Source organism: Lethenteron reissneri, chromosome 14, assembly GCF_015708825.2.
Source record: "Lethenteron reissneri isolate LAM-NWPU_2019-01 chromosome 14, ASM1570882v1, whole genome shotgun sequence".
Lineage (NCBI taxonomy): Eukaryota > Metazoa > Chordata > Hyperoartia > Petromyzontiformes > Petromyzontidae > Lethenteron > Lethenteron reissneri.
Genome location: NC_083792.1, coordinates 3058498 through 3081532, shown reverse-complemented (window position 1 = coordinate 3081532; position 23035 = coordinate 3058498). Strand labels below are relative to the sequence as shown.

Sequence of the window (23035 nt, the reverse complement as noted above, 5' to 3'; positions counted from 1 at the left end):
TACATATACATGAAGAAAAAAAAACTCGTAACTTTACATACGCATTCAATAATTACAACACAAATGTTTGAATGTTATTATTAGGACTTATTGAGAGTCAATGGACATACAGATAATAATAATAATGATGCTCACGATGCTCCATCAACTGCAACACTGGAATCTCATACACTTTTAACGTCAAAGCACATTTTTATGCTATGAAAGAGGGCAATTGCCCCAAACGTTGCCTATTATTATAAACTTTCCCTTTAAGGCCACAGCACGAGTGACAAATGCATCGAGTTGCTTGTTAATTGTGCTTGTGCACCACTGCCAACGCAACTAATTTGTTTAATTGTTACGTTAAACTCCTTTGCTGACCTCTGCTTGTGCCACAGCTCCATTGTGCTTCTGCTTCATTCGAAGAATTTTCTTTCGATATTCTGCAAGAAAATAAAAGTGACATTTAACAATGTGGACCTTTCCCTTATAAACACTTTCCAAGTCGTTATGACGATGTCCGTCCGTGCGTCCCGTTCAGCCGTACATCTCCATCTGTTCGCCTCACCCCTGAAACCGCTCGTTCAAAGAACACGTTGCTTCAAGGTCATGAGGAAACTGTTTTTCCTCCAAGATGATTCTTTAAGCTTGGAAACATGCGAGAGGCACTGGGAGCCAGAGCTAGAGAGTGTGAAGTGTCTTGAGATTTCTCTGTACTTTACAGTTATATATATTTTTCAGTTTTGCTCTCCAACACACCGGTGTGCTGTACTAGTAACGAATTGGCACGTTCTGTTTACGTGACAACCCTTACTAGTTGGCTGTGTCGAGTGGGTGGCGGGTTTAACGACACATTTATATTTCCGTGATCTAACCTAAAAAATCCTATATTATGGATGATATTGGTCGCGAAAGTCTATGTGTTCAAATTCAGTTTGCAAAACAAACAATATCATTTCAACACCTGTAATAATGCAATTAAAGATTGAAATTCATTACAATATACATATACGAGTTAAATAGCCTGTGGGGGAGAAGGGGGGGGGGGCTTTAATGAATATAGCAGTAAGCTCAAAACTCTTAGGAGTAATAATAATAATGCACTTTAATTGCCCAAGAAGGCCACACAGAGTCTAAGCACTCTTCTTTAGAAGGGTCCCCCATTGGGATGCTTTGCCACCAATTCCATTGATTATTTTTTACTTTTACATGTAGAAGGAAACACAGAGTGGTTATAACACTGAAGGATCCTCACAGATGGATTCAATAAACACATGGACTCCATCCATTGCATCACATCTAAATCTTAAACGGTCATCTCCTGGCCACCTCGCAGCCCCATCGTTCATTAATCTCACCTTCCACCAAATGCGCCGAGTCAGCCTGGGCGGAAGAAGCTTCTCCAGACTTGAATGAAGGCCAGCCTGCCTGCAGTCTCTGCGGAGGGCTGTTGTCCCAAGCTGCTCTTCTCTCGCCACTCACAGCCGCCCAGCAATACAGCTCCTCTGCCTTAAAGGAAGGTAAAGGTACAGGTGCAGCCCTGCGATCACATGCTAACGCCACTGATAGCGGATGGGCCTCCACTCGACGGAGCTCTAGACAGCCCCTGCCGAGGGAATTCGGCCTACTTCTTCCACACTGGTCAGACCTTTTGGTAGATGTGGGAGTTCCCACATTTTACTCCACCGCACATGGGCTTTTTTCGACCTAACTGTGGTGTTACCAATTTATACAGCTGGGTGGACAGAGGCAGTGGGCCAGAGATTTTATCAACTTGCCCCATAATCCCAACTGCCGTGCCGGGAGATGAAATACAAACGCGGTGTGCTAACAATTTAACACATTGCCTGCGGAGGGAGCTGGTAGGAACGTCGGGTTGCTCGGTCAATGGCGGCGTGGTGTATTCCGCAAATATGGCCGACTGTGAGGGCGGGCACAAGCCGGCGTGAGTAAGTTAAACGTTGAGTTTTATAAGGGCACCACGGGGTGACCAGCCCCTCCCCTCCCCACCCAGCCCCACCCCTCCCACCCCCCACCCAGCCCCACCCTCCCCACCCAGCCCCTCCCCACCCTCCCAACCCAGCCCCTCCCCACTCTCCCCTCCCAGTCCCACCCTCCCGTCCCCACCCAGCCCCACCCTCCCCACCCAGCCCCTCCACTCCCCACCCAGCCTCTCCCTCCCCACCCTGCACGACGGACATAATAATCCCTTGTGGGCTGGTGTAACCAGGAGGTTCCTACCAGTACCAACACAGCAGCAGCACTCCTGCTAGATTTGGACAGCATCTGAATTTTGACTGAACACAGACCACTTCACAACCCCCGTGTGCTCGAGTATCGCATTGCATCTCAAAAAACTGCAAAACACCTCATCAACACATATTGCCACGAAGGCTATACAACTGCAAATTGGCACACGAGTGGCCATGAAAAAAATTAACCTTTGCAGGTTTTGGAACGCAGCTCTCGCCGTACATTATTGATTAGGATGCAAATAAAACACTGCACTTTTTACAGGTACCAGTCCGCTCTCACAGCTCGTGCTCTGGATGTGCGTGCGCGAGTATAAATTATCTACAGCATCAATATCGCACACGAAAATAACGCAACGTCTAAAAATATCACGTTATTAAAGGAATACACGGCCCAAAAAAAACAAGTAGTTCTTAACGAGTACACAAAAGAGCTGTGTGTGCCAGTCTGTTCCACATGAGCTGAAAGATTCGTTAATGATGGGGGGAAAAAGGACTCTGCAGTGACGTTTGTGATATCTCTCCAGCGAATAGCGTATAAACCATTACAACAGTGTGGCACAGTACAGGGACAACATCACTACGGCATTCCTGAGAATCACATTAAAGTGCTTTTTGTAATCATCAGCCAAGCTTCAAACTCATTGCCAGACAGCATGGGGACACATACCATAGAGATACATCACTCTTCAAAATTATACTGTAAAAAAATTGCAGTACAACAAATGGGAGTGACATCACAGCGATGTCACTGGTGCCTTAATAAATCCAGCAGTAGAGTTGAACAAACTAGGACTCAAAGGCACAGGGTGTGCACTGGGTATTCCTCACATTTAATAGCTGTTGCTTAAAGATTCGTGACATTATATTTGTAAACACTTTTTCAAGGAAGAGCCACGGATCTCTAGCCATGCCAGGTCGAGTAATTGAACCGATAATTGGGAGCAGAATCAATCAATCAAGTCATCAGACGGCACAGCTCGAATGGAAAAACAAATATTTCATGAAGCTCATCTCCTTAAGATCTGGCCGAGTGGCATTGTGCTCAGAGCGTTCAACCAAATGAGGAGTTGAGGGATCAAACCCCGCCAATAAAATGCATACCACCCTGTGGTCATCGCATGGATAAACTGGCACCCACCATCATGGGAATGTGTCATATCCACCACCAGCTCGGGCACAATGACAGAAATGAGTGCTGCCCCCATTGCTCGTTTGAGCAGGGAGGCACTAAGCTGCTTGCCAAGGAAAGCTAAATCACACAATTAGTATAGTTGGTATTCGCTATCACGAATGCACTACGTTTCAACAGACGACTATAATCTGCAGTACTTTCACCGTAGGGGGCGATGTTGCGATAAAACCAAATTTGGACCGTGACATTTTCGGCTAATTTGCCCGCAGTAATAGTCACGGGCATCCGTTGGGCACGAACCGCAAACACTCTGCAAGAATGCAACACGTTTGAAGCGCGCCACCACTCGGCCACGGAAATGAAAAGTAACTGTACCTGAAAAGGTGGTGAATTTTCTGCAGAAAACGTCGTGGATTTCAGCTCTGGTGAACGCCTCGCTACGCAGAGAAGCCCAGCGTGCAGGAGCTTCGAGCAGAGTCTGCGAGCCTCTTCCTGTTTCTCCTGAGAGCTGATAACATCTCCATCGGGGATCGAACGGATAACCCATTCCAGCAGCGCCCTCCCTAATGCACAAAATACAAAGAGGTCAACATCTCCCTACACTGCGTCTATTGTTGTCAACATTTTCATTAGATTAGCTAGAAGTGTATAAAACAAACACATTGCTGCTGACTTGATATTTTGGTTTTAAATTACTCTCGCTAATTAAATTATTTAGCTAAGAAAGTGAAATTGTACTTGTTCGTCTAATGCAGGGGTGGCAAACCTGTAACAGACCAAGAACCAAAAAGTAAACATCAGTTCTGCAAGAGCCAAATATAAACATAAATGTGTATATATTGGCAGTTTTCAGCACAGCACGGGAGACATAAAAAACACATTTTTGCTACTGTGATAGTGCGTGCTACGTTATGCCCATGCGGCTCGGGAGATGCCAGTTGGCCACCACTGGTCTATCGCTTTAAGGTCTCCCCACGCCGTGTCAGCCACCCAGGCTACTTGACCGTGCTTTACAGTGCCGCTCAATACGGCTGGTAAACGGAGGAAGCCAAAGACTGGTTATGATACAATTCATCACTGAAGTTAGCCATTTTTCGATTTAAAGCTTTCGTGACTGCAGCGATTCATATTCTTGGTTCTTTCGGTAACGTCACGTAGAAGGGAAATAATAAAATAATAACATAAAACATAATCAAATAAAATTCTCACGATGTTTCGGCCACAACGCAAGCAGCCGTCCTCCGTGATTTTACCGATAGAACCAAGAATATGAAGTTAGCCATGGCTGGGAATCGAACTCGGGTTACCAGGTTCACAGTGACCCATCTTTCCCTCGATAATGGCAATATATATTAAACTAAACCTGTCATTTGTGTAAGGTTACTGAAAAAATATATATTAAATACCCACACTGTGGACCAACAGATCAATATTCCCTGTTATGCCAAGGCAAGTGTTCTATAATCACCACAGTAATTAATGCTGGCATAATGGAAAACTATCACAAACAATAGTTACAGAGTTTAGCGACTCTTTCTAAAAGATTTACACTTTTGAAATAATCACTAATAGATTCAAGGCTTCACCATTCAATTGATAAATCATGTAAGCAAACATTCCTCTTCATGAGCATCATCTGGAGGACATACCTGTAAATTCTGCATTGAAGCCTAGAGGCTGTGCAGGTTCTCTGGAATCCAGACGCATTTTGCCACAGAAAACGTCACTGCTCTGATCGTCTTTACCCCAGGAAAGGACATCCATGGACCCAGCTTTCTGCAGCTTCTCCTGTCTCTGCTTCAGACTCATGGTCTCCTCGGTCCAGTCGGCAGAACGACTGACTTCTGAATTCTTGAGGGCAGCCATATCCCACGACTTGGCAAGCTTGCGCACCTTCGACTCGTGATTGTGCATCAGGATCGCGTCCGTGTAGAGGCCATGCTCTTGGCTTGACCGAAGAGGGCTGTGCATGGGCGACATTACTGGGGACGCCACCGGGGAGCTCAGTTGTCGAGTGGTGGTGATCGGGTACTGTGTGTTGATGTGCCTTCTGTGCACGACGGTACTGTGCAGGCAAGGGCTTCTTGTCGGCGAGTTGTGATGAAGACAGAAGCTGCTCAAGTCACAAAATTCCAGCTTGGGACTGGATTCGGCCCATGTCTTTGTCCTCATTTTCACGCCACTCAGTTGGTCAGATTCCAGTTCTGATGGAACACATTCTGGAGAAATATCTCGAGCGGGCAGCTTGACATCTACATCGCATATGGTTTCCTGTTTGTCGGTATCCAGCAACTCACAAAAATCATGAGCATGCACACCCAACAGCGGACACTTTGTTTTCGCTGAGCAAACTTCCTGTGCTTTGTTTTGTGTTTTAGGTTTGAAAGATGACGAATATTCAAGCCCACCGTTATCTTCACCACAGCAATCTCTAAACTCTTGCTCCTGTTTTTGATGGTCACTTGAAAATGAAGGGACTTCTTGTATCTTTTCATAATGGAGTTCCCTCAGTTCATCAGAAGTGTCTATCTTGCCAGGTTTGTAATCTGATGGTACGTGTTCTCCGTAATTATGGTAACCTGAGTTCCTGAGCAGTAGATGTGGTTCCTCGGTTTCTTTCAAAATTCCTTCTTTTGAATAATCCTCTGCTTTTAGAGTTCCCTGCAGTGGCTCATGTTTTAACATAGCCTTCTGGACATTTACCAAAAGACTGTTGTTATTCAACGATCCTTTGGTACACACTGGTCGTTTATGATCCGGCTTGAAATTACGATTATGAAGATCAACATCATAAAACGAAGTTAAATATTTGGCGTTGTCTACGTGCAGACCTGTGCACTTCACCAGGTCACAGTTTTGCCCAGCTGATAAAACTGTATCATGCACAGGAGCGAGCATGCTGCCATCTCCTACGCCGAGGGTGATAAATGTCAGAGCTTGATCGGTGTGCGTACGCATTATTCCCCGCGCTTCCCTCGCGCTATCGAGTGAAGCTACGCCACTTTGGCCATCGGCCACAAATCTGCATTTACAAATCGCAGAAAAAGCTGTCGATCCTACAGTGTCAACCGCCGAGTGCTGTTTGTTATTTCCTATCCCCTGCAAGTCGTCCGCACGTTTAGAATCCAGCGCACTGGCGTAACCTACCTGTACACCCGCCACTTCTGCCATCTCATCCAAGCGCCGCCTTCCCGTCGCATCAGCGCTGACTCCGTGCGGCTTCCCATCCTGATTTCCCATTGCACTGTCTGACGGGGCAGCACTCAGCAGCTGCCGATCATCGGCAGGATCAATCGATTCCAGCACTGGCCGTGCCTGCGGAGCCCGTGTGGAGCCACCGGCCCACACTCCATGCTCACTGCAGTGAGGAAATGACGAGGGGACTGTACACAGCAGCTCTATGCTTTTAAGAGCATGCAGTGCACACTCAGCATCATCCTCCTCCTTGGCATGCTCAGTGGCACTTTGCTTGGCCCGGTCGCAGATTGCAGCCCTGTTGATGTTGTACGTTGTCATGAAATCATTGTAGGACTGAGTGCAACAAATATCTTGGATGTACTTGTTCAGAGACAGTGGCGTTTCCATCGTGCAGTGTTTGCAGCGTATTAGGCCGCGGGATGAATGTCATTGAAATCTGCAGAGCCACACATAATTCTTGGTGAGGATGAGGGAGAAATTCAGAGCTAAAGTGACGAAGTATCTTCAAATATTTAACTGCAAAAACAAGAATATGCAGCAGTATTAGACTTCTGCTCGCAAAAATAACGTATGCATTGACATTTTCCTGATTAAAACAGATACAATATATTTATTAAAACAGCCCGTGACTTTAACAATTCTAACATTTGCACATCACTTTAGCTCCGTTAATATTTGTTTAAAATTTTAATTTCAATAAAATATCACTTAAACTGAGAGATGGCATAAATCACTAAAAGTGATGGTTCTCCCCCACCCCCCTCAACGTATCCTGCTTTTAGTGATATTTTAAGGGAAGTTAATTTGTGTTTGACGTGCCAGAAAAGTTTAAAGGCTAGAAACGCCGATAATCCACAAAAGGGTCGAAATGACAGTGGCTAATTCCTCCTAAAATTTACTTTACACCAAATGGAAATGGCTTTAAAATTTTGATTTTAAAGAGACAATTGGACAAACAGAAAAATACATCTTATATTACTACTATGAGTCAAGAATGTCTGTTTGTGTGTAACGTGCGTGACGTCACTCCACATGCCGCACCCCCCCATCATGAATATTCATGAGCGGGTGGATTTTTACACTCAAGCAGGTCGAGCGGAAATATTTTTTTTTTGCAAATTCGCTTTAAGTTTCACGTTTCTTTATTGAAAGTGAATCTAATCAATAATTCTACGCAGCAACAAAGTGGATTTGGTGTCTTTATTTATTTCTTCAGCACTTGAAGCAAAAGGTAAGTCTAATTTAAGCTTCTACATTAGGGTAAAATAGACATTTCTTGGTGATTTTCCAAATATTGTATCGATTTCCAATTTATTTCAACCCCAGCGACTGAAAGCAGAAGAGAATAAAGTATCAGAGCAGTGAATTGGAACAAATTGAAGGTCAGTTATATACAGTGACATGAAGTGAGGTGTTTTATGACGTATTTTAGTGCAAGAATCACTGTCATTAATACAGTGCTACAGTGAAATGCAGTAAAGTGTTTCATGACTTCGTTTTGTGCCAGATTCACTGCCATTAATACAGTGCTACAGTGAAATGCAGTGAAGTGTTTGACGACTTCGTTTCGTGCAAGATTCACTGCCATTAAATTTACACAAGACACAATTATACTCTGCTCAATTTTTTCGTAAATATTACAGCTTCCGTCCTAGGACGGGCAAAAGGCTAGATTATATAAAAACGATGATACCACATGCAATATCTTTTTTGGAAAACAATGTGGAGATTTAAACTGAAATGCAAAGACAGAGATATAAGGAGAGACAAATGGAGATGGGTGTTGTTTTGCTTTACGTAAGGTGCAGTGTACACAGACATCCTTTGGGGTGGTAGCCACATAGACGGAAGCCACATCAACGCCCTAAATAAAGTGAATGTTATTACAGTCACAGCTGTTAATTAAACACCACAATGCCCAACATACACATCGGCCATGTGTACTGTGCCCCCCCCCCCTATTGCTTTCAGAGTGGAAGTCTAACCCACAGCTTTCCTGTATACATATGAACTTTATGGCGGGACCCCAAGGTTCCATAAGCCCCCGGCTCTCGCATAAACATTATATTATAATGTAAACAAAAACTTTGCTCTTTTTCACCAATGGGTTTGAAGGATGGTGGCAAGTGTTGTCTTGTTAAACTATGCCTTTAAAACTGAAAACGACTTACCTGCAATACCTCTATTTAAAGACACTATCGAATTTTTTTTTTACAACCTTGTCAATCATCGTGTTTCTCAGTGTGGATTTGTGAACACACTTTGTAAACAGTACATAAAATAGTACGCGTTTTCAATGCGCTGTTCATATTGTAACAAGCGTTTATACCAATGTTGCTCTACAGAGCAGTGGGTCGCCGCTCCTCTTATCCGCATCGATACGAGCGGTATGTGGGGACTATGGCTTAACCGCAAAAAAAACCTATCTGCACAGATGCATACGGACAAGAGAAGTATTATCAAACAGCAGGATTTAACGGTGCCACGCATCTCATCTGTTAAATATCTGCAGGTAATAGGATTGTCATCGATTGATCCTGGCTGCAGATATTGGTAGGTCACAAATAATAATTAAGATAAGAGAGCAGTTTCACTGTATTATGCAAACTGTTATGGCAAATAAAGGGCTAAAGTCGTGTAGGCAGTTTAAGCAGCTTTGGAAAAGACTTATGATCCTGCCCATACCCGAGCATGGAGTGCATTCACCGGTTCAGCTCTTCTGCACATTCGTCCTCGCTGCTGCGCTTGGACATGACAACAGAATGATCCTCGCCTGGTGGGTCGCGGCGTTTATGTTGCGCGGTGGGACGGAGTCGCCAAAAATAAATGAATGAATTACGATTTTGACTTCCGTTTATTTGGGACCCCGGGGTCCCGCCGTAAGGCTCACATACAGAAGCTTTTATCAATCCACTGCTGGGTGAGGGCCTCCCCACGCCTTTCAGGGTTATTTGGCCACACTTGACCACGCCAATTAGTGCGGGTCGGTTGAAGGCAGGCAGCATAATTGTGGGAGCATAGAAGCACAGTACAATTAATGGGATTTTGCTGCACTGCCATCTTGAGGTACTGGCATGCATTGGTGGTGGTTGGTCGTCCACCCAAGCATTACCCAGGCTCAAACCTGCTTAGCTTCTGCGATCTCTGGGTGACTTGGATCAGTATGCACCACCAGCTCTCTCATCCATCCACCCATTTACACTGAACACCAACACACATTGCTGCTGATCGATACTCATTTTCCCAAATGTGCTGCAAATTCAAGGCCAATTTTAATACACTTACTGTTAGTTCAGTCGTGGAGACACTCGTGTGCCGATGGGAACATATATAACTTAGACTTACTTATATTGTGATTAAGTATGTTGATAATACAGTTTTTTTTGGGTTCGATCGCGTAAATATGAATGTGTCGTTAAACCCGCCACCACCAGACACAGCCAACTAGTCACGTAAACAGAACATGCCAATTCGTTACCAGTACAGCACACCGGTGTGTTGGAGAGTAAATCCACAACATTTACAATTTGAGTACATAGTTTAGACAGTATTTGAGTGTAAATGTTGTGGATTTACTCTCCAACACACCGGTGTGCTGTACTAGTAACGAATTGGCATGTTCCGTTTACGTGACAACCCTTACTAGTTGGCTGATGGCAGTTTTAACGACACATTTAAAGAACCAAAGAGTATGGACACATATTTACGCGATCTAACCCAAAAAAAGCCTCTTATTATGGATATCTGTCGCGAAATCCTACGTGTTAAACTACGTTTATTGAACTCATTCACTCATTTATTGCCGTGTACTTTAAATCAACGCTTTTTAATCGCTGCTTTATAAACTTGCGGGAGACATGCACAGCTACATGCCCATTAACACCGCAATAAACACTGCACTAATAGACACAACATGCACAGCACTGCATTGGCCTTTAAGCAATCCACTGCTGGATGAAGGCCTCCCCCACTCCCGTCGGTCTGTGGGGGTTTTGACCATACTTCACCACGAGCTGGCGAAGGCCGGGGACCATATAAGTGCTGTACAACAAATACAGCACGCGCGTACTCAACGTTGACAATTAAAATACAGGGAGCTTAAAAAAAAAAGTGTGAACACTTCCGATAATTTGCAACAATACCACGAGAAATGTCCCTCCGGGCTCTGGAGATCCGCCTGGAGAAGATTCCAGGCGTGCGTTGACAACGATGGCGAGACAGCAGTGCCCGATGCAGCTGATGTTATAAAGGGGCCCTAAATAAAAACACATAAATATTAAAACACAAATGTTTAACTTTCATAACAAAGTAATTGTATTTTGAAAATTTGCTATACAGCCAGATAATACGACAAATCGCTAAGCTTAAACACGCAGTCGTTCGTAAAAGTCGAAGGCGGTAAAGTACTATAGCAATAGAGCAAGTGCAGAATCACTGAACCGGAATTGATAGCCCGGATCTACATATGTAGCTACTCTTGCTGCGAGGATAATCGGGCACTGCGAACAAGTATAAACTTTTTGAAGCTATTAACATACATTTGTTATCATGTTACAGTGTATTATAACGATATAGTCTCAAACAAGTGTTAAACAATGTTGAAGCACCCTGTTACGTTTTAAGTGTACACGTTTTACATCACACACACACACACAACCACGCACGCTCATTGACAAACCACTACTTAACAACTATTCGTGTTTTTTAACAAGTGTTTATCTGTGTGTGTGCTCAAATGCCAATGTTTAAAACCCATCGGGCTCGTCGTCACCACGTTATCGACCACGACCAACGATTCACGAGCAAATCATGTTGACGATCCCACTCAGAAGCACAAAGAATCCCCCCCCCAAATGTCGCCTTACCAGACTATGGGGGGCAAATGCTGTTCGCGAGTAGCACCGATGAAGGCTACACGAGGGAGTGGGTGGCCAGCACCCACACCCGGCCGCCTTTGTCTCCCCAAGTGGCGATGTTTACACAATGGTCCGGGTACTAATTTGAGGCCGTGTCGACCGAGCGGGGAGGCCCAGGACAGGTTCACTCAAAGCTCACGCAACACAACACAACTAAGCGTGATAACGACGTGATAATCACAGGTTGGAGAAGATGATATCGGCAGACGAGCACCAACAACACTTTACTTCTTAGACGCGATCCCAGTTAAACACGGGGCCGCCACGCGGTTGGCTGACAACGTTCCACGTGGAACAACTTGGGATATATATTCTTGATTCTTTCGGTAAAGTCACGTAGAAGGGAAATAATAAAATAATGTAAAAAAATAAAAATTCTCACGACGTTTCGACTGCAACACAAGCAATCGTCATCAGGTGTGAAATCCACAGCAAGAAAATCCCTGCAGTCACGAAAGCTTTAAATCAAAACTTGGGATATCCTTTAATACATTTTTTTTTTTAACATCGAATGTATACAACAGAAAAAGTCAAAGAACTTACCCTTTAACACCTTTGGCCCGGGAAAAGATCGAGAGAATCCCCCCCCTCCCCACACAGCTCGGGATTTCACACCGCCCTTGGCCACAGGTGACGATTATTCAAGGCCACAAACTCTGGCCACGCGAATTGCTCACGAAAGGGGCCTTTGTTGGTGAATTTTTCCCAGTCTTTGGGGGGTTGTTTGTTGTTGTTGTTTACTCTTCCAACACCAAAGCACCGTGTTGTTTATTGATCTCCCTCCAGCCGGGGTGGCTTCACCCGTTCACGAGTTTTTCACGACGGATCGAGCTCCCACAGACGATATTTGAATTCATCTCCAAGGCGAGGAAGAAAGATGCGCGCACGTTGTGTGTGTGTGGGGTGGTGGTGGTTCGTGCCAATGTTGGATTTTGTTGCTGCTGCTGCTACTCGCCGCAACCACCACGTGTGGATTCCGCCTGCGGATGGTTTTAATCAACTTGGTGACGTGGGTGAGACAAACACCACCCCCACACACCACCACCCCCACCAGTGAGACAGAGAGAGACAAACACCACCACCCCAACCAGTGAGACAGACAAATACCACCAGTGAGACAGAGACAAACACCACCACCCCCACCAGTGAGACAGAGAGAGACAAACACCACCACCCCCACCAGTGAGACAGAGAGAGACAAACACCACCACCCCAACCAGTGAGACAGACAAATACCACCAGTGAGACAGAGACAAACACCACCACCCCCACCAGTGAGACAGAGAGAGACAAACACCACCACCCCCACCAGTGAGACAGAGAGAGACAAACACCACCACCCCAACCAGTGAGACAGACAAATACCACCAGTGAGACAGAGACAAACACCACCACCCCCACCAGTGAGACAGAGAGAGACAAACACCACCACCCCCACCAGTGAGACAGAGAGAGACAAACACCACCACCCCAACCAGTGAGACAGACAAATACCACCAGTGAGACAGAGACAAACACCACCACCCCCACCAGTGAGACAGAGAGAGACAAACACCACCACCCCCACCAGTGAGACAGAGAGAGACAAACACCACCACCCCAACCAGTGAGACAGACAAATACCACCAGTGAGACAGAGACAAACACCACCACCCCCACCAGTGAGACAGAGAGAGACAAACACCACCACCCCCACCAGTGAGACAGAGAGAGACAAACACCACCACCCCAACCAGTGAGACAGACAAATACCACCAGTGAGACAGAGACAAACACCACCACCCCCACCAGTGAGACAGAGAGAGACAAACACCACCACCCCCACCAGTGAGACAGAGAGAGACAAACACCACCACCCCAACCAGTGAGACAGACAAATACCACCAGTGAGACAGAGATAAACACCACCACCCCCACCAGTGAGACAGAGAGAGACAAACACCACCACCCCCACCAGTGAGACAGAGAGAGACAAACACCACCACCCCAACCAGTGAGACAGACAAATACCACCAGTGAGACAGAGACAAACACCACCACCCCCACCAGTGAGACAGAGAGAGACAAACACCACCACCCCCACCAGTGAGACAGAGAGAGACAAACACCACCACCCCAACCAGTGAGACAGACAAATACCACCAGTGAGACAGAGACAAACACCACCACCCCCACCAGTGAGACAGAGAGAGACAAACACCACCACCCCCACCAGTGAGACAGAGAGAGACAAACACCACCACCCCCACCAGTGAGACAAACACCACCACCACCAGTGAGACAGAGACAAACACCACCACCCCCACCAGTGAGACAGAGAGAGACAAACACCACCACCCCCACCAGTGAGACAAACACCACCACCACCAGTGAGACAGAGAGACAAACACCACCACCCCCACCAGTGAGACAAACACCACCACCACCAGTGAGACAGAGACAAACACCACCAGTGAGACAGAGAGACAAACACCACCACCACCAGTGAGACAGAGACAAACACCACCAGTGAGACAGAGAGACAAACACCACCACCACCAGTGAGACAGAGACAAACACCACCAGTGAGACAGAGAGACAAACACCACCACCCCCACCAGTGAGACAGAGACAAACACCACCAGTGAGACAGTCACGGAGATAGGTTCAAATTAATACAAATAAATAAAAACTACGACGTTTCGATCACAACACAAGCACCGATCGTCATCAGGAGGAAAAAAGAAGGGAAAAGCTGCAGCTTGTGTTGTGATCGAAACGTAGTTTTGTTTGTTTATTTTACTTTAACATTACAAATTACATTTAGTGATGTTGCTGCTACGTTGGCAGTGGCGCACAAGTAGACTTTACAAACAACTCAACACATTCGTCAAGAACACTGTGGCCTTAAAAGAAGCAAAGTATACAATAGGCGACGTTCTTCATATCCCATGAAAGAAGGGCCATTGCCCGAAACGTCGCCAATTACCTAAAATCACCCAGAAATGTTTGTCCGTCCCGCGCGTGACGTCACTCCACATGAGGCCCCCCCGCGTGACGTCACTCCACATGAGGCCCCCCCGCGTGACGTCACTCCACATGAGCCCCCCCCCCCCCGCGTGACGTTACTCCACATGAGCCCCCCCCCCCGCGTGACGTCACTCCACATGAGGCCCCCCGCGTGACGTCACTCCACATGAGCCCCCCCCCCCGCGTGACGTTACTCCACATGAGGCCCACCCCCCCCGCGTGACGTCACTCCACATGAGGCCCCCCCGCGTGACGTTCCTCCACATGAGGCCCACCTCCCCCGCGTGACGTTACTCCACATGAGGCCCCCCGCGTGACGTCACTCCACATGAGGCCCCCCCGCGTGACGTCACTCCACATGAGGCCCCCCGCGTGACGTCACTCCACATGAGGCCCCCCCCCCCCCCGCGTGACGTCACTCCACATGAGGCCCCCCGCGTGACGTCACTCCACATGAGGCCCCCCCCCCCCCGCGTGACGTTACTCCACATGAGGCCCACCCCCCCCGCGTGACGTCACTCCACATGAGGCCCCCCCGCGTGACGTTCCTCCACATGAGGCCCACCTCCCCCGCGTGACGTTACTCCACATGAGGCCCCCCGCGTGACGTCACTCACATGAGGCCCCCCCGCGTGACGTCACTCCACATGAGGCCCCCCGCGTGACGTCACTCCACATGAGGCCCCCCGCGTGACGTTACTCCACATGAGGCCCACCCCCCCCGCGTGACGTCACTCCACATGAGACCCCCCCCCGCGTGACGTTACTCCACATGAGGCCCACCCCCCCCGCGAGACGTCACTCCACATGAGCCCCCCCCCCGCGTGACGTCACTCCACATGAGGCCCCCCCGCGTGACGTTCCTCCACATGAGGCCCCCCGCGTGACGTCACTCCACATGTGGCCCAACCCCCCCCCGCGTGACGTCACTCCACATGAGGCCCAACCCCCCCCCCCCGCGTGACGTCATGCCCCACATTCATATTCGTGGTTGAGGGGATTTTTACACTAACGCAGAGGAAGGTCGAGCCGAATTAAATAATTTATTACGCAGAGTCGCTTCAAATTTGACGTTTCTTTACAGTAAGTGGCGGTAAAAAAATTAATCTACGCAGCAAAGTGCTACATTTGTGCGTGACGTCACTGCAAAAGAGCCCCCCCCCCCTTCATTAATATTCATGCCCGCGTGGAAATTTACACCAATGCACAAGAAGGTCGCGCACGCCACATGCCGCACCCCTCCCCTCGTTAATATTCATGAGCGGGTGACGTCACTCCACATGCCACACCCCTCCCCTCATTAATAATCATGAGCGGGTGACGTCACTCCACATGCCGCACCCCTCCACAATAACTATGCGGGGGTGACGTCACTCCACATGCCGCACCCCTCCCCTCATTAATAATCATGAGCGGGTGACGTCACTCCACATGCCGCACCCCTCCCCTCATTAATAATCAAGAGCGGGTGACGTCACTCCACATGCCGCACCCCTCCCCTCATTAATAATCATGAGCGGGTGACGTCACTCCACATGCCGCACCCCTCCACAATAACTATGCGGGGGTGACGTCACTCCACATGCCGCACCCCTCCCCTCATTAATAATCAAGAGCGGGTGACGTCACTCCACATGCCGCACCCCTCCCCTCATTAATAATCAAGAGCGGGTGACGTCACTCCACATGCCGCACCCCTCCCCTCATTAATAATCAAGAGCGGGTGACGTCACTCCACATGCCGCACCCCTCCCCTCATTAATAATCAAGAGCGGGTGACGTCACTCCACATGCCGCACCCCTCCACAATAACTTTGCGGGGGTGACGTCACTCCACATGCCGCACCCCTCCACAATAACTATGCGGGGGTGACGTCACTCCACATGCCGCACACCTCCCCAATAACTATGCGGGGGTGACGTCACTCCACATGTCGCACCCCTCCACAATAACCATTAGCGGGTGACGTCACTCCACATGGGCACCTCCCCCCCCCTCATTAATAATCATGAGCTGAACAATGTTTCTATTTAATACTTCTAATTTATATTATTGGTTCTTTCGGTAAAGTCACGTAGAAGGGAAGTAATACAACTATAAAATATATAATGCAAGATAATTATTGTATTACTTCCCTCCTACGTGACTTTACAGAAAGAACCAAGAATGTGAATCCCTGCAGTCACGAAAGCTTTAAATCGAAATTTACTTCTAATTTACTGAAACATACACCCGTCCTTGGACGAGAAGAAAAGCTCGTGAAAATATATTATACAACTCTACGTGTGTGTGCGTGTCGCCATCCAGTGGAGCTGAGTGGACATGCCGAAGACTGGTACCAGCGGTGTCAAGATCGGCCTCTGTGGAGGAGGAGGCTCGTGAAGGACGCTACTGCTACTGGGCAGTGCCAGGCTAGGTGCACCTTGAGGCTACTGGGCAGTTGGAGGCAGTCGCCCTCCAGCAACAACGGAGGGCAGAGGAGCGACGCTCACAACAACGAGCGGAGCGCCGGGTGGCTAAAGCGAAGGAAGTTCGCACAATATTGGGGTACAGCTGGCAGCATCTGCCAGTCATCTCAGTCAGGCAACCCATGGCACCTGCTGGGTCTGCCCCGTGACCTCCTTCTGTCAGCGAGCCTTTGGACACTTCACGTGGCCTCAAAGTGCACCTGGCCTGGCACAGGCGCCGTGGTGACGTCACAGCCACTTAGTGGCGATTGGCGGGGTATTGTTATTGGCATCTAGTGACGATAGGGATCATTGCTGGAGGGAAACAGTGGTGGCGTTGAAGGGGGGGGGGGGTGGGTTACATGCGAGTGATTGGTCACCTCTATAGTTGCCTGAAACCAACTACTGTGTTGGTTGTAAATTCCACATTCTCCATGAGAACATCAATTCATATTAAACATATTAATATGAAACATATTGGTGCTGTTGCTGTATTGGTATAGTGGTGCACAAATAAGAAAACAACTAAACACGTTCATCAATAACGTATCAGAGCATTTATAGCTTGGGATGAGCAGCTACAAAATGGGACCTTTTTGCCAGTATCAAAGTATGAAAAAATAAGAAGAGGTTTTTAACCTTTCTGTAAAACCTATTCTTATTTTTTGAAGGGGACATTGCCTGCTTTTTTATTCGTCATTTGAGCATGGAGACCGTTTATCTTGTTTTGTCTTTCGAACATTCCAAGTTGTTCCATAACATCACTTCACAAGCGAGTACATCAAGCTCCTAAACTTAGTGGCATTGCCAATCAATTTGTGCAGCAGAATCGCTCCTCTACGAAACATAAACCTTCAGCTGATATAAATACGGTCATATAAATATAAATACCGCAATCGAGATGCAAACAAGCAACAATTTTACTCGGGCAAGAACTGACATTTAAGAATACATAAAGTTACATTTAAAGATTTGTCGTAAGGGAGCAGCACAGTTTGTACTGGTAAAACACGAGGGCCATTCATAATAAGCCAGTAATTTGGTCTCGGTAACTAATTCTCATGCCCATTATATAGGCCGTAATCAGTAGAAACTGGCTGTGTTGGGTGGTGGCGGGTTTAACGATACATTTATATTTTTCTTCTTGGTTCTTTCGGTAAAGTCACGTAGAAGGGAAGTAATAAAATAATAAAAATAAAACACAATAAAATAATTCTCACGACGTTTCGGCCACAACGCAAGCAGCCGTCCTCAGGTGAAAACCAGGTCCGTCGAGGCGACAGAGTCTGAATGAAACGGTACACGAGCTTGGAGCATATATATAAGCTGGGCGCCTTGACAAAGGAATTTGCATATCAAGAGGAATTTAGCATATTTATGGGAAATGCAGGAATGTTATTAGTACTACATATGCATGTGCATTATGCAGGATTAACAGCATCAAAGGGAGCTGCAGTTTGTTGCTGCTGCAGTTGCTACATTTATATTTACACGATCTAACCCAAAAAAACCTCTATTATGGATCAGTAAAAACAACTGATTATTTTAGTTTGCTGCCACTTTTCAACACCATTTCGCTTCTCTTAAATGTCTTGAGTAATCGTGTACATATTGACACTTGTGGGACAAGGGCTGGCCTGCTGTCAGAATAGCCTGGGCTATGCAGTTCCACAATCATCTATCCTCACTCTTTTCACAAAAGTATCTTCCCAAACGTGTCAGTCACGTGTTGCTTTCGCAATGAATAATAACGATTCATTCCTAAGGTAAAGGTACAGCCCTGAGATTCCCCGGTCATGTCACTTGTTGGCCATCACTCAAACTGTATTTAACACAGCGCCCTTCACAATACAATCGTTACCAAGCGCTTCACAAGCACATCATGGACATTTTATATCCACAAAATAGTAAAGAGCTAAAAAAATTGATTATACAATACATATTTAGCCTAATTTTAAATCTTGCAACACCATCAGATGATGATCATTGTGCACTCCTACTTGAACACAACGTTGACCAGCACGCTGCACCATGAACTCCCTGTATGCAGAAACCGGACTGAGAATCCTGATGCTCGGAATATGAACCCACAAACCTGGACTATGAACCCACAGACCTGGACTACGAACCCACAAACCTGGACTACGAACCCACAAACCTGGACTACGAACCCACAAACCTGGACTACGAACCCACAAACCTGGACTACGAACCCACACACCTCGACTACGAACCCACAAACCTGGACTACAAACCCACAAACCTGGACTACGAACTTACAAACCTGGACTACGAACCCACAAACCTGGACTACGAACTCACAAACCTGGACTACGAACCCACAAACCTGGACTACGAACCCACAAACCTCGACTACGAACCCACAAACCTGGACTACAAACCCACAAACCTGGACTACGAACTTACAAACTTGGACTACGAACCCACATACCTGAACTATAAACCCACAAACCTGGACTACCAACCCACAAACCTGGACTATGAACCCACAAACCTGGACTATGAACCCACAAACCTGGACTACCAACCCACAAACCTGGACTACGAACCCACAGACCTGAACTATAAACCCACAAACCTGGACTACCAACCCACAAACCTGGACTACGAACCCACAGACCTGAATTATAAACCCACAAACCTCGACTACGAACCCACAAACTTGGACTACCAACCCACAAACCTGGACTACCAACCCACAAACCTGGACTACGAACCCACAGACCTGAACTATAAACCCACAAACCTGGACTACGAACCCACAAACCTCGACTATAAACCCACAAACCTGGACTACGAACCCACAAACCTCGACTATAAACCCACAAACCTCAACTACGAACCCAAAAACCTGGACTATAAACCCACACATCAGGTTTAGCACTTGTCAGAGCTAAAGAGAGCCTTTCTGCAATCTCGAGTATTCTGACCAGATGTCTTGAAAGAACATTGGTAAAGTAGAATTTAAACCATTTCCGAAAACGTTTCATTACAAAACTCATAATACACATACTAAATGTGTGTGTGTATATCGCATTATTTTCTATAACGTACTAAATACAACGTGTTGATCTCCAGCCCATTTAGATCATTACATTACTGTAATTTCCAACACTCAGTGACGCTCACGCGAGGTCGTGTAAGAGCTTACAGACTTTTAATATGGTTATATCCGTAATTACTTCATCACTAATGCCAACCCTGTAACAGGGTAAGCTTGTTTAAAGGGGGGCATATATACCACTCTGGGGGGGGGGGGGCACGACGCATGCAATGTTAGATAAACTTTAAACAAATGTCAATCGCGAAACCGAATGAGTAACGATACGATCTGCTTTTGTCTTTAGCGCCCCCCCCCGCCTGTGCATTCGAAAGGCCGCGCTACTGTGCCCTTATTTTATCTTAATACTCTCCTAGGAATACAGGGCACATTAAATAACATTGTACTTTCATGGTAGCGCCGTACGTCTATAATCACGACTCCTAGCCAACCTAGCAGCGTTTGCAGACAATATCGAGTGAGAGAGAGAAAGTAAAGCGCTTGCTCCAACGCCTTGGCTTATAACAATGTATCATGTGGAAGGGGTGGCGGAGGATAAGTTTCGATAACAAGAGAGGGAGAGACTCAGCAGCACACTGCAGCCTGCTTGACACGTGCTGGGCTAATTAACGCTGCGCCAGGAACAAAGCATTGGAGGGTTACCGTCATCAGAAGTTGTCCGGCTGGGAGATGTTTTCCGGCTGAGAGTCGAGAAAGACAGCGATGTTTTGTCTCTCTCCGGCCCTCTGTGAAATCCTCTCTCTTCCCAGACCACTGAGCCAGCTGCCAGTAACCCAGCGTGAACCACGACCACCAGCCGTGGCAGCAGCAAGCACACTGTAAGCCTTTCATGTGATCAGCGAGCTCATGCCAGCATGAGGGCAGAGCAAGCACGCACCCAGCCAGGCACACCAGTCACAATCGCATGCAATTAGGGGCACAATGTGACCAAGCCACCCCGTCCTCAACTCACGTCGCTTGCAGCTAAATCGCAGTACAGTGGCTCTATTTAAACCACCACCGTGTTACGTTATTGTGAATTTGGTTGGGGAAATTTATCTCGATTTTAATGCGGCCGATTCATTCAAATGCATCTGCAACAGCTAAACTAAAACCATAAACTTAAAAAAATGTTACTAAGGTAAGGCCCTCTGAGTTCTACGGCTCTGTCAGAAGCGACCTGGTCACAAATGATAGCGCAACTAAGTGGCTTGTCACGTGGAAATTTATATCAGGAGCCAAATACTCTAAATGCACGTTTCTAAATATGGAGGGGAAAACCACAGGACCCAGAGAAAAATCCACCCTACCATGGGGAGAACATGCATACTCAAAATATTCAACAGGCGTAAGGGTTGGAATCGAACCCATGTACTCCTATATACCAGGCAAGGTAATTTGCATCATCGCCACCGTGGCGACCCAGTTAGAATGTTTTAGAAGTTTGGAATAGATTTGTGTATGCAGTAATGCATGCAAGGTAAGTGTTGAAAGAAAAAAAGGTTAACAGGCAGCCCTGCAATTCTAGATTTGAAGCTTTCGTGACTGCAAGGATTCATACTCTTAGGTTTTTTCGGTAAAGTCACGTAGGTAAAAATAAATAATAAAAATAATATAAATAATAATGGAAATAAAATAAATAATTACTTAAAAAAAATATTTCTTTTATTTCCATTATTATTTCTATTATTATTTCTATTATTTTATTTCCATTATTATTTATATTATTTTACCTACGTGACTTTACCGAAAAAATCTAAGAGTATGAAGCTCTGCAATTGCTTGCTAAGGCCACTCCTGGCGGAAGGGCCTCCACTAGAGGGAGCTGTAAAAAGCCCCCTCTTCTCGCTGATATTTGGCCTACTCTTCCACGCTCGCCAGATGCATCGCAAGAACTGGGAATACCCACACTTTCACCCGCCACACATGATCTGCCGATCGACGGTGATGTACCCATCTATACTTCTTGGTGGTTTGAGACGGTGGGGTGAGATTTAAGAAAACTACACCGTTCCAACTACCGCGCCGGGAGTTCGAATGGAACCAGTGACCTCTGGACCGCAAGTCCAGTGACCTCAACCATTTCACACGGCGGCAGCGTCCGGGCACAGTGCGCGCGCTGCTAGTATACGGCAATTATGGCTGTTGCAATTGCAGGGATGAGAGAGAAGTGGAATGCGCTGTTGCAATTGTGCATGCGGAGTCATGTGATTCATCAGGGCGATGGCACAATCAACCCTGTCACTGCGAGTTCTGCTGCTCCACGTGAGCTACCACGGGGAAAAGCTGCACATGCAGTGCAACATCACACTTTGCCTAAAACTGGGGGGGGGGGGGGGGATTTAGCACGTGTATTTTCGCGGCCAATGTTATGATTCATAATTGTGTTTCGGGTCTGATCGCGTGAAGTGTTACCGCGCCCGTATGGCGTTAAACTGCACTTCACACAATCTAATCTCAAAAGCAAATATTGTAAAATCGTGAACTGAGTGGGTGACGGTGGGTGACCCCTTCTCGCGGTGGCCCCACCCGTCACGTGTTTGTACGCGTGTATGTTGGACTTATTTCGCACCGTACCTAGCCAACCAACCGTGCCAATCAGCTTAAACACAACTGACACCGTCATCCGGGCGAAATGGACGTCGTTAATTCAAATCCAGATCTGACGAGTCGAGCTAAATGCGGAAGAAAGGGCCCCTTTGAGGGCCAGAAAACAACGCGACCTGATGACGTATTCGCTCGTGACCAGCAGACCTCGGCGTTGGCAATCAGCTCCCGATCATATTTCCATCATCCCAAGTATAAAGTAGAATCGAAACCTGACAAATTCCCTCGACTGCTCCCACCCTTATTCATTGGTTCTTTCGGTTAAGTCACGTAGATAGAAAAATAATAAAAATTAAAATACAGTATTTAGTTTTTATATATATCTACGTGACTTTACCGAAAGAACCAAAGAATATGAATTCCTGCAGTCACGAAAGTTTTAAGTCAAAATACCCCCACCCACCCACCAAAACTGTCCTTGTGTTAC

General features: G+C 46.8%; 1 protein-coding gene across 4 annotated transcripts in view; it reads right to left on the bottom strand.

The window, feature by feature from the left end:
• Positions 1-20778, bottom strand: part of LOC133342253 (formin-2-like) — a 54825-nt gene extending 34047 nt beyond the window's left edge. The window contains exons 1-6 of one of the 4 annotated variants that reach the window (XM_061551291.1): positions 20665-20778; positions 10710-10822; positions 5019-7083; positions 3745-3932; positions 1341-1491; positions 364-425 (exon numbers count right to left, since the gene is read on the bottom strand). In XM_061551291.1, the coding sequence (XP_061407275.1) occupies positions 364-425; positions 1341-1491; positions 3745-3932; positions 5019-6954 (2337 nt within the window). In that variant the 5' untranslated portion in view covers positions 6955-7083; positions 10710-10822; positions 20665-20778. Of the gene's footprint in view, positions 1-363; positions 426-1340; positions 1492-3744; positions 3933-5018; positions 7084-10709; positions 10823-11432; positions 11554-12026; positions 12413-20664 lie in introns of those variants that run through there. The other 3 variants (XM_061551290.1, XM_061551292.1, XM_061551293.1) reach the window with 3 other exon arrangements.
• Between the last annotated feature and the right edge of the window lie 2257 nt (positions 20779-23035).